Source organism: Pogona vitticeps, chromosome 2 (assembly GCF_051106095.1).
Source record: "Pogona vitticeps strain Pit_001003342236 chromosome 2, PviZW2.1, whole genome shotgun sequence".
Classification (NCBI taxonomy): domain Eukaryota; kingdom Metazoa; phylum Chordata; class Lepidosauria; order Squamata; family Agamidae; genus Pogona; species Pogona vitticeps.
Window position 1 is genome coordinate 230,731,862 of NC_135784.1, and position 12,505 is coordinate 230,744,366.

Consider the following 12,505-nt stretch of genomic DNA (forward strand, 5'->3'; position numbering starts at 1 on the left):
GTGATGAGAGCCCTGTCCAATCTGCCTGGTAACAGGGAAGCAAAGTGATTGGCTGGGGTGTGCGTGCATGTGGCCGACTTGTACAGGAGAGCCCAAAGGAGGAGGGGGCTGGAAGGCTGGAATGGAAGGAGAGGGAAAAGTGTCTCAGAAGAAGGAGGGTGTGTTGTTGGGCTATTAGGTTGTAACTGTAAAACAAATGAAGTTTAGATCTGTTTCCCAAGTTGTTGTTACTTTGTAATAAAGAAAGTACAATTTTTCATTTTTTTAACCACTGAGTTTGGTGTGGCTAATGACTGATGTTAAACCTTTTAATGAAAGCTATTTTAAAAAGTGACAAGCCTAGGCTGATGGCTGGTCACATCTTTTGGGTGGCCAAGGGCCTACTACATGCTGGAAAAGAAGGCAGACCGCACTATAGCTTACTGTGAAGAACTTGCATAACACTTTGCGAACAAAATTTATTGGATGCACTCGGACTTAGATGCTGTGGTTAATACAGGCCCTGTGAACACCACAACTCCTGTTTGCCCTGTGTTGATGGATGAATTTCAGTTTCTGTAAACTGATGATATTGACAAACCCTTGGAGAGGCAAAAGCTACCACATGTCTGCTGAACTGGTGCCCTTCCTGGCTTATAAATGCTGCCAGAAAGGGACTGATCAAGCAGGCACAAGTTGTGAATGTCTCCTTACAAAAGGGTAGGATCCCAGCATGCTTAAAGGAGGCAATATTAAGACCATTGTTGAAAAAGCCCTCCTTAGATCCTGCAATACTGAATAACTACTGACCTGGCTCTAATATTCCATTCTTAGGAAAGGTTTTGGAGCAGGTAGTGGTTCTACTGCACCCCTCAGCAGCTTTTGATACCCTTGACCAGAGACCTCTAGCCCACCTCTCTGGGATGGGACTTCCGAGGCACTGTTTTACAGTGGCGCAGGTCCTTCCTGGAGGAGAGTGCTCAGAAAGTGGTGCTGGGGGATTCCTGTTTGACACCCAGGCTCCTGGCCTGTGGGGATCTCTCAGGGTTCTGTTCTGTCTTCTATGTTATTTAACATCTACCTGAAACTGCTGGGAGAGGTTGCCTGGGGTTCGCTGTCACCAGTATGCTAATGACACCCAACTCTATCCCTCCTTTCCATCTAAATCTGAGGAAGCCGTTTTGGCTCTAGATCAGGGTCTACTGTCAGTAATGAACTGGATGAAGATGAATAAACCGGGCAAGACAGAGGTGCTCCTGGTTAGTCAAAAGGCAGATCAGGGAACAGGGATGCAGCCTGTGCTGGAGTGAGCAATGCTCCCTCTGAAAACCGAGGCGCGCAGCTTGGAATTACTCCTGCATTTGTCTGTGAGTCTGGATGCTCAGTTTTCGGCTCTGGCCAGGAGTCCTTTTGCACAATTAAAACTAGTGTGCCAGCTGCCCCTGTTCCTGGAGAGGTCTGACTTGGTCACAGGGGACCTATGCCTTTGTTACATCCTGGCTGGATTACTGCAACACGCTCTATGTGGGGCTGCCTCTGGAAAGTGTCAGGAAACTTCAGCAGGTCCAAAACGCAGCAGCCAGATTGCCGACTGGGGCTGGACACAGAGCTCACACAACCCCTATTACAGACAGCAGCTCCACTGGTTGCTGATCCATTTCTGGGCAGAATTGAAATGGATAGTTCTAACCTCTAAAGCCCTAGACGGCTTGGGCCCAGGCTAGCTCAAGGACCACAACTCTCTTTAGGAACCTGCTCCAGTGTTAAGAGCCACCAGGAGAGGCCCTCCTTTCAGTACTGTGAAAGAAAATACTGGAGTCCAGGCTGGCCCCATCTTTGCTGACCTTCCACAAGCTGGCAAAGACCTTTCTCTTCCCAGAGGTTTTCCCTTGAATGGCTGCCAAGTGGGTTTTTTTTTTAAATGGCTTGTTGCCCCTTAGAGCTTTGAATGTGTTTTGGTGTTGCCTATGCCTTCTCGCATTTTAGTCATTATAAAGTCATTGTGACTAAATTTAAATAATTATTGCATGTTATTTGTTATAACTCACCTTGGGTCCTTTTTAAGGAGAAAAGCGGGTTAAAATATTTTAAATCAATCAATCAGTCTCCGGGGACGTGTCTTTTGCGTTATTTCTGACTAGGAATTTTTTTTCCTCCCGGGCCGCCGGCAGGTGTCGCTCCTTAACCGCGCCTAGAGATTTGGCGGCGCACATTTCGCCGTAGAGGCGGCCGAGCTTTACGTACCTGAGCCGCGCGCGGGGAGCTGTGCGTGCGCGCCAGCAAAAATCTTGGCTGGCGGGATCCTCGCAAGGGGAGGTGGAGGAAGACCGGGCGGGGTGGGTGAGTCGGGGGAGAGAACTCCGCTCCTGGTTCGCTGCAAATGTCAGAGCGAAGTAGGAGGCGTCTCAGATGGGGAGCCTGTTTACCAGGGGAAGCCCAGCCGCAGCAGCCCCCGTTCCTTTCCCCACCGTTCCCTCTCCTGGGTGGGTTCCGTTCCTAGCCGATCGCGAGAAGAGCGGAGAGGCGCCCGGCCGAGACGCCACCTGCGCCCCGCGCACGTAGGACGCGGCCCTCTTTTCCCGCACACACACCCCCAACCCGCCTCCTGCCCGCGGCTTCGTGGCTGGCCGGGCTGAGAAAGGAGCCCGTCCATGGCTGCCTCTGCGCCGCCCCGCCCGCTCCAGTACAGCGTGAGGCTGCGCTTCCTCGGCGAGGAGCAGCTCCCGGAGGGGCTCCCGCTCGGCGCCCCGAGTCCGAAGGCGCTCCGGCTGGAGGTGCAGCCGCGCGAGGGCGACGCCGCTTTGACGGTGACAGACGGTACAGTAGAGGGGCCGCCCGGGCGAGGAAATGGGGGGGGGGAGCGGGAAGAGGGGCTGCGGCGGCGGCGCTGGCGGCGGCCCGCTTCAAGTTCCCGGCGCGTCCCTTTCCCACCGGGCCTCTTTGCCTGCCTTGGGGAGCGGGGCTTCGGCGTTCCCTTTACCCTTCCACGTGAACGGAGCGTTCCTCCGGCTGAATGAATGGCCTCCCCCCCCCCACCCTCCAGGGAGGGACGTGTCGTGGGTCAGCTGATAAAACAGAATGTCCCTTGTTCCAGAGAAAAGGGATACAGAAAGATGGGTTGTGGGAGAGGAGGGGGGCCACGAAGGTGGGGCGTTCGGGTCTCTGGAGAAACGGGGGAGCACCTTTCGGGGGCTCTGGCTTCAGACGCCGGCGCTTTCCTCTCAAACCGCTCCGCCCCTGGCTGGCCGTGGCGGGGATTAGGAACGGGTTGTCCAAAAGCCGAGGCGGAAGGCTTTTTTCTGTGTGCCAGAACTAATGTGCCGCCTGTTTTTTGGGGGGGGAGGGGCGAATGGGAGACGGTCACCTGCTGCGTTTTCGCACATGGAGGGGTTTGCTCTTTTTGCCTTGCTGCGGCGTATACACGTGTGCTGGGACGTATGTGTGAACCAAGAAGGAAAACTTAACGAGGCTGTGCCACCCATCCCAGTAACCCGGAAGCTCCTGAAATCCTTTGCTTTCCCTCTAAGAGTTTGTAAAATGTGAGGTTCTACCACATAAACCCAAGTGATGCATGTGTGACTCTTCTTTCCAGGCTTTCCCTTTTCACTCCAGGTTTGGGAAGATTTGTCAGGGTTTTACCATACAGCATACGTATGGCCGACCCCCAGGGAGCCACAATGCCCTCGAAGGGGGTCTATGAAGGCTTGAAGAAGTGTTACGATCTTTTGCAGTTAAAATAGAAAGAAAGAGAGACGGCAAGAAAAGGAACCCTAGAACAAAATCTTAATTTCCTGTGCTTGTTTGTGTAAAACTTCGCTTTTCCAACCTACTGCCTCTATTAAAAACAAAAAGTAAAAATTGGTTATGAGAATACTGTAACTGTTTGATAGCAAATAATGGTTTGATATTTCTGCACACGGTGAGAACATGTAAGTGAATGACACTAAGTGGCTGAGAGACAATACGTGACATTTCTTGCTACTGCACAGATACAGTCAGAGAGCCAGAGTCAGTTGGTGTTAGTGTGAGTGAGTGTTCAGATGGACTTCGTGCTCGTGTTTTTTTCTTCGATTTCTGCTAATGAAACCATTAGGTTATTATCGGGTAAACTGACTTTTCGATATTGTCGCAGTGAATTTCGTAACAATACATTTTGGCTGAGCCTCAAATTGGATCTCTGGCTGAAACGGAAATGCAAAAGAATGGATGCTGTTGATGGGGGTGCACCCTTCTTCCAGTCATCTTAAAAATTGTCACTGTTATAGTAAGGAATATCTGCCAATGAGACCCTTCATGAGAAACTAAATAAATGTTTGATGCACTTCAGGGTTTTAAATCTTGAGTTAAGTCTTGGTATCCACAGCAACAAAATATATTTAAAGGGGTTTCCTAGTAAAGACAAGGTCAAGAAGTTCTGCCATACAGCAATAATTCCCAACTTTGGTTGATCCAGGTGTTCTGGGGCTGCAATTCCCAGCAGCCTTCCCTGGCAGTGAGAGTTGGCCGGGGATTTTGGGAGCTGCAGTCCAAGAACACCCGAATTACTCAAGGTTGGAAACCACTGCCACAAAGGAAAGAACACCTTGGAGGTGTTCAGAGAAAGCAGTGGAGTTTCTTATTCCCTCCCCCAACCTTACATGATCTTCTGACACTGTGCTGATTTCCATAATTAGGGGAATTCATGATAGAGCTCCCTGACCACAGTGGTGGATATTTTTCAGGACTGGTACAATCCTTAGGCAAAACGAAGTGGAGGGCCCAGGCACCAAATGCATGCTGGGAGTGTGAGGAGGAGCAAAGAAATGTTGAAAGATAAAGCCCTGTGTATTAATTAGGTCCTCAACCTTGGGCCTCCAGATGTTCTTGGACTTCAACTCCCAGAAATCCTGGCCAGCAGAGGTGGTGGTGAAGGCTTCTGGGAATTGTAGTCCAAGAACATCTGGAGGCCCAAGGTTGGGGACCACTGAATTAGGTGATCTGTTTGGTGTGTCACTGCCTATGTAGGGGGGACATGAGATTGAAAAAAGCTTCAGCTGTACTTGGGAAAGGGGGGGAGCCATCTTTACTTGAGGCAGCAAAATGTTTTTGGCTAACTCAGCTGCAGTACTTTGTGCATATTTGAAGTCACACATGTTTACTGCAAATATGAGCTGAAATAAATAAACCCACTGTAGTATGTAAACTGTTCATCTCCTTTCCGGTTTCATGCTGCATATCTTCTAGAGTTCAGATCTAACCTGTGAGTCTAAGATTTAGAGTGAGCTCTCAGTCCAGACAGCAGTGAGTCACAGCTCAGGCTAAACCTGGGGTAGCTGTAATTGTAATTTAATTCCTCCCTTGAGCTTTATAACTCAGTGGTTTAGACATTTGGCTGCAGAACCAGTGATTGAGAGTTCAGTTCCCCACTGGGCCTCCTTGACAGAGACTGGACTTGATGATCGAGAGGGTCCCTTCCAGCTCTGCGGTTCTAAGAGTATTATTATTACCATTGAACACTGTGGTTCCCAACCTTCAGTAACCCAATTGTTTTTGGACTGCAATTCATAGAAGCCTTCACCACCAGCTCTACTGCCTGGTGTTTCTGGGTTTTGCAGTCTAAGAACAACTGGGTTACCCAAGATTGTTTAACAGATAGTTTAATAAAAAACCATGCCCATTGCATGCGGTGGAAACAATCAGATTGTTTCCTTATGATAAGAGCAAACAATATTCTCATAGGAAACTAACAGAACAACAGAAAATTAGTGCTGCTTAACTCGGGTGGGACTACCTGAGTAAACCAAAGTGGAAACTTGTTGTTGTTTAGTTGTGTCCGACTCTTCATGACCCCATGGACCAGAACACGCCAGGCCCTCCTGTCTTCCACTGTCTCCCAGCCTTTGGTCAAATTCGTATTGGTAGCTTCGGTGACATTGTCCAACCATCTCATCCTCTGTCATCCCCTTCTCCTCTTGCCTTCACACTTTCCCAACATCAGGGTCTTCTCCAGGGAGTCTTCTCTTCTCATGAGATGGCCAAAGTATTGGAGCCTCAGCTTCAGGATCTGTCCTTCCAGTGAACACTCAGGGTTGGTTTCCTTTAGAATGGATAGGTTTGTTCTCCTTGCAGTCCAGGGGACTCTCAAGAATCTCCTCCAGCAACACAGTTCAAAAGCATCAATTCTTTGGCGGTCAGCTTTCTTTATGGTCCAGCTCTCACTTCCATACATTGCTACTGGAAAAACCATAGTTTTGACTATGCTGACCTTTGTCGACAAGGTGATGTCTCTGCTTTTTAAGATGCTGCCTCGGTTTGTCATCGCTTTCCTCCCAAGAATTTTAATTTCATGGCTGCTGTCACCATCTACAGTGATCATGGAGCCCAAGAAGGAAAATCTGTCTAAGCCTCCATATTTTCCCTTTCTATTTGCCAGGAGGTGATGGGACCAGTGGCCATGATCTTAGTTTTTTTGATATTGAGCTTCAGACCATTTTTTTCCCCACTTGCCTCTTTTACCCTCATTAAGAGGTTCTTTAATACCTCCTCACTTTCTGCCATCAGAGTGGTATCATCTGCATATCTGAGGTTGTTGATATTTCTTCTGGCAATCCTAATACCGTTTTGGGATTCATCCAGTCCTGCCTTTTGCATGAGGTATTCTGCATATAAGTTAAATAAGCATGGAGACAATATACAACCTTGTCGTACTCCTTTCCCAATTTTGAACCAATCAGTTGTTCCATATCCAGTTCTAACTGTTGCTTCCTGTCCCATGTATAGGTTTCTCAGGAGATAGATAAGATAGTCAGGCACTCCCATTTCTTTAAGAACTTGCCATAGTTTGCTGTGGTCCACACATTCAAAGGCTTTTGCGTAGTCAATGAAGCAGAAGTAGATGTTTTTCTGGAACTCTCTGGCTTTCTCTATAACCCAGTGCATGTTAGCAATTTGGTCTCTAGTTCCTCTGCCCCTTCGAAATCCAGCTTGTATTTCTGGGAGTTCTTGTGGAAGTGGAAACTATTGTCCTGTGAATGGATTCTGACATTTATAGGAAAAGACTAATGAGTATTTCCCCTTGTGTATGCTTTATTTGTTGTAAGTCATAGTCAGTTCAAAATCAAAATAATTTTTTCCAGAAACACTGGTCAACAGATTAGGACCTTGTTTTTTTTGTCTTTCTCCTTGTTGTCTTGTTTTACAGCCAACCCCCAACTTACGAACGGTCCTAGTTACAAACATTTCGACTTACGAACCGCTCTGATAGGAAAATATGGACTCGACTTGCAAACTTGGATTAGAGTTATGAAAGGGAAAAAATGTGTGGGGAAGGCAGGGAAAGCGGGAAATTTGAACTTTCATTTAGCGAAGAGGCTGCTTGTCTGCTTCCTCGCTCGTCCAAGCAGTTAGAGAGAGGGAAGAGAGACCTGGGACTCCCTGGTATTGTCATTATTAAATGTAAAATTTAGTTTAAAATGTGCTTTGTTTGGGTTAAACGGTGCTTGGGTAAAAGGTAGCTCAGTTTGATTTAAAACCTGCTTGGGTAAAAACGTGCTTGGTTGCTTTAAAAGCTGCTTGTTTTGATTTAAAAGGTGCTTGGTTGAAAAGGTGCCTGTTTTGGTGTAAAAAGTGCTTGATTTAAAAAGTGTTCTTTTTAAACAGTGTTTGTTTGTTCCCTCCATGGTTTCCTGACTTTTTTAACCCATCTTAGGTTAAAAACAACAACAACAACAAATTCTGCTCCTAGTGATAGGAACGGATTAACCAGCTTTGCATTCGTTCCTATGGGAACTAATGCTTTGACTTACAAACCGCCCCTCGACCTAAGAACCAAAAACAGCCGGAAATGATTAATTGGTTTTCAGTGCATTCCTATGGGAAATGCTGATTAGAGTTACGAACTTTTCAACTTACAAACTTCCTTCCAGAATAGATTAAGTTCATAAGTCTAGGGTTGTCTGTATTCTGGATAGGTCAGCTGAAGTCATTTTTGTTGATCTGCTGTTCATAATCTTCTATCTGGCACCTGGACATCAAGCATGGAGTTGAGGGCATGAGGCTAGACAGGGTGACCCCCTGCCAAATGCTGTAGAGAAGCTAAAGAGTTGGCAGGCTTTTTGGGATAAGCCATAGTTGCTGGTTACTTACTATAGCCGCATAGTTTACTCAGTAGCCAACTCCCAACCAATCTGTGGCTCCACTGCCAGATACCTAAACCACTAAGCTATCTTGGTTGAGTCTTCTCTGAAGCAACGTTCCAGAATCAGGGTACAGTATATTTTAAGCGTGTGATGAGAAGCTACTAGCCCAGTTTCCCCACCAGCAATGTGATTCTTACCTGAATGATCAAGCTTGCAAATGAGCTTTTGTTTACCTCTTGATGATCAATCGTAAAATGAAACAATTTGCAAAATACAGAGATGAAAAAAGTTCATGTTAGGACAATCAACCATCTTACGTCACTTCTGGCAGTGTTCTTTCTAGATGCGGAGCTAACAGTTTCATGTAGTTGAACCTTTATATTCCTGTCCCCTATGTACCATATTTTGGAATAATAAACTTATTATCTATTTGGAACTGAGTTTGGTATGTAGTAGTTGTTGTTTTCCATAACAAGTCCTGCTGTGCTGTTAGGAGAGATGACCTATTTCAGAGGGCAGTGTGACAAGTGAAGTTGGGAGGAATATTGAATACAGAAGCTATGCTCTTTATACTACAAGAAGACATTTTAAACATTGGACCCTGATGGAGTGCAGGCAACATTTTGAGTGTTGCTTCAAGCAGCAATATATTTTGCCACTGCCTTTCTCTCCGATCTGATCCTTCTGCCAGCTGCACTTTAGACAGAAAGGGTGCTGCTGTGTAACATCCAAAATGCCAAGGCACCACTTTGTGTGTATATCTGTGTGCATGCTGAAGATTGGTCTTTCCTTTATGCATTGGTTCAAAGGATAACAATGATGACTACTACTACTACCACCCTTAAAACTGCAGAGCTCAAAATGACCCTATGGATCATCAAGTCCAACCCCTGTCAAGGAGGCACAGTGTGGAATTGAACTCCCAGAGCTAAACCACTGAGCTAAAATGATTACACACTTTGAGTCAAAGCGAAACAATTCAACTTTTTAAAAAGTAGAAGAGTGGGGAGGTTAAACTATGGATTAAGCATGTGAGACTCTGAACTGATTTTCATTTCCTGATGCATTATGAGATCAATGGGAAAAATGCAAAGAAGCAGTATTTTTCCTGTGAAGTGGTTAAACATATCTTTTTAAAAAGCAGAGTATCTTCCAAACAATCTTCAAATGTAGCATTTAAGGTATAGTAGGAACCCCCTACCCTCAGAATCAGAATTTTCTGATTCATTTATGAAAATACTAAATACCCCCCCACCGAAATATATATTTACAGGGGCGTCTCGCTTGACAACGTTAATCCATTCCAGCAAAATCGCTGTAGAGCGAAATTGTTGTCAAGCAAAAGTAAAAAGCCCATTAGTATGCATTAGAAACTGGTTAATGTGTTCTAGTGGGTGAAATACCTCATTGTAAAGTGAAGATCCTCCATAGGGTGGCCATTTTCTGCTCCCTCTAGAGCGAGGAATCTGTCCCTAACACAGTGGAGAGCCATTTTGCATAGCGGGTGGCCATTTTGGAAACCCGACGATCAGCTGTTTTGATTGTCGTTAAAGCGAAAAATCAGTTCCCGAAGCAGGGAACCGATCATCGTAAAGCGGATTTTCCCCATAGACACATCGTTTTGTGATCGCAATAGTGATCGCAAAAACCTCGTCGTACAGCGGATTCGTCGTACAATGAGGTAATCGTCAATCGGGGCACCACTGTATATGTATTTCCAGTGTGTATTTAATAGAAGTGTCCACTAGAGGGATCCAGAGACCATGCAGTGTATCGCATTTGCTATATCTGCATTTTTGGCATCCACAGGGAGGCTTGGAACTGATCCCCTGCAGATACTGGGATCCTGTTGTAATGTTTTCATTGTTTATACATAGATTTGTAGAACAACAATGGGATTAAGGTCCTTTCCAGAACTTTGTTTATTTTATACTGTTTTTACTGTGAAAAAGTGCATGTTATCTCCACTTGGATAACTTGGATTAATTGAATTGGTTTACCAAAAATGTAAATGTTGCATAAATATACAGCCTCTTGCTACATAACTAAGCTCTATTCCATGCTGAACAACTTTTGAACTATAAGGTATCTTAAATAGAAAACTATGTTTAGATAGATATTTCCTCCAAAAGCATTTCATTAAAATAAAATGTGACTTAAATTTAAAAAATGATATACATTTTAAAAAGCTGATTTAAATTAATTTTTTTAAAAAGCATCAATTTTAATCCACTCTGATTTTAGATACTGATGAATACGATGAACAATTCCTTATATTCCACTTTCCATGGATTCTTACCTTAGAGTATGTTTGTTACCTTCTTATTTTCAGAGAGGAAACAGTGCAGAGAGATAGATAATAATAAAGCTTGATAAAATACCATCTCTTTCAAATCCTGGTGAATCCTTTGAAAAACAGTGGTCGAAATCCAGTGATAAGTCACAGCTTGAGTAGGCCCGTTGAATTAGTGTGGATTTGGTGAGTCCACTCCTCTGTCAGTCCCATTGATTCATCATCATCTTTTAACTGCCAAGCTGGAATGGATCCTATGGGTCACTGAATCCAGCTCCTGTCAAGGAAGCACGGTGGGGGAATCAAACTCCCCAATCTCTGGCTCCAGAGCTGGGCACCTAAACAACTGAACTATTCAGGAGTTCAGCGGGCCTGCTCGGGCTGTGACTTACCACAAAATTACCTGTGTAATTTTCTAGAGCTCTGATCACTGGAGTGCAGTGGGGCTCATTCCCAGGAAAATGGGCACCGATTTGCAGCTAGAGCACCTCTCAATGTACCTGGCAAGGCTAATTATGGACATGTACAGAATTCTAGTGTAAGACTCATAAATCCTTGTTTCTCCTAATTTTGGTTGGATTACAGGAAAAATGTCATTGTTAGAAGAAAAACATGGCATAAAATCTGGATGAGAAAATTTTGCACACACTGTTCCAGAAATAGCTTTTCTATGGCTTGGTACTTGCTATTTACATCCCAGCTGTTAGTTTTGCTTTGTAGCCATGCCAGACATGTCCTTCTGTTGTGCTACATCGTAGCTTTTATTTTCCAGCATGTCTTGGCTTCATAATATTGCTATCTTAGTAGGAACTATAACATGTCTTATTTATATGTTTTATGAAATGAAGAATACTTTCATTTCCCTTTTCCTGTTTTTAGAGAGGTCATTTGAAATGCTTACTTATAAAATATGCCTAGAAGAAAGCAAGGATTTAATATATAACCATGAAACAGGATTTTGTGTTGGAAGCATTCTAATTCTGGTTCTATCAAAGCCACATGGCTGGCATCTCAGTTGCATATCCCTAGACCAGGGGTGGGCAGCTTCCAGAAGCCTAGGATGGGGCACATAGGCTCACCCTGTAACTTGGAGGGCCACATATGTTCCTGTAACCCCCATCTCTCCCCATTACAAAAATGAGAGATTAGTTACAAGGCCCCTTGTGACTTTAATGGCCCCAAATTACTTTCTTCAAATTAGGGGGCCCATAAAACATAGAAATGTTGCTCTCTGCCATGCTCCCTACAAGGCAAAAGGATTTTTCAGCCAAAGCTTCTTCTTTTTTAAAGTTAGGTCGTAGGTGAGGGTATCAAGTGCTGCATTTTGGCTATGGGGTGGGGGAATCACGTACAGCTTGTGGGATGTATGTTGCCCACCCCATTTCCTTGGACAGAAGCTGTCCATCATTAAACACCCTTGGGTATAAAGGAAGAATGTTGCAATTTATTTTAATGGTTGTCAAAGTACTGATGTAAAACGTCATCAGTCACATCTGTTACTGATTTCTGCTTGTCAAGTATAGATGACAGTGATTTAAGAATGAAATAGGGCCTATGTAGAGTGTGTTCTGGTGTTTATTGAGGTTTATTAGTGCTCCTGCAAACAAGTGAAATGCTTAGTCTGATTTTTAGCTTTTGTTGTAGTGTTGGAAAGTGCAGCTAGGAAGGGTAGGTGATGATACAAATTAAGACATTATCCTGGGAGTTAATCCTTTTCTCTGGAAAGATTTCCAGCTGGCTAGATAGCTTGGTGTGCTGGGTGCAGAGCCAGAGATTGATACAGTGGTGCCTCGCTAGACGATGATAATCCATTCCACTGAAATCACTATTTAGCAAAATCATTGTCTAGCGAAAAGCATTTCCCCATTGGAATGCATTGAGACCTGTTTAATGTGTTCCAATGGGAAAGAATCGTAATTGTCTAGCGAAGATTGGCCATAGGAAAGCCGCTTTGCGAACTGCCGATCAGCTTTTAAATCGCTGTCTTGCGAAGCTTAGGTCCCAAAAACACCTGTTTTGTGAGCGCGGAGGAAGCTGTCAAAATAGTCATCTAGTGAAAATTGGTTTGCGAAGCAGGGACCAAACATTGTCCAGCGAAATTCTCCCATAGGAATCA

The 12,505-nt window shown here is 44.8% G+C and overlaps 1 protein-coding gene across 2 annotated transcripts in view; it reads left to right on the forward strand.

Moving 5' to 3' along the window:
- Positions 1 to 2,248: 2,248 nt before the first annotated feature.
- LOC110083252 (histone-arginine methyltransferase CARM1) overlaps positions 2,249 to 12,505 on the forward strand; it is a 71,993-nt gene continuing 61,736 nt past the window's right edge. The window contains exon 1 of one of the 2 annotated variants that reach the window (XM_072992160.2): positions 2,249 to 2,462. In XM_072992160.2, the coding sequence (XP_072848261.1) occupies positions 2,360 to 2,462 (103 nt within the window). In that variant the 5' untranslated portion in view covers positions 2,249 to 2,359. Of the gene's footprint in view, positions 2,797 to 12,505 lie in introns of both variants that reach the window. The other variant, XM_020801550.3, reaches the window with a different exon arrangement.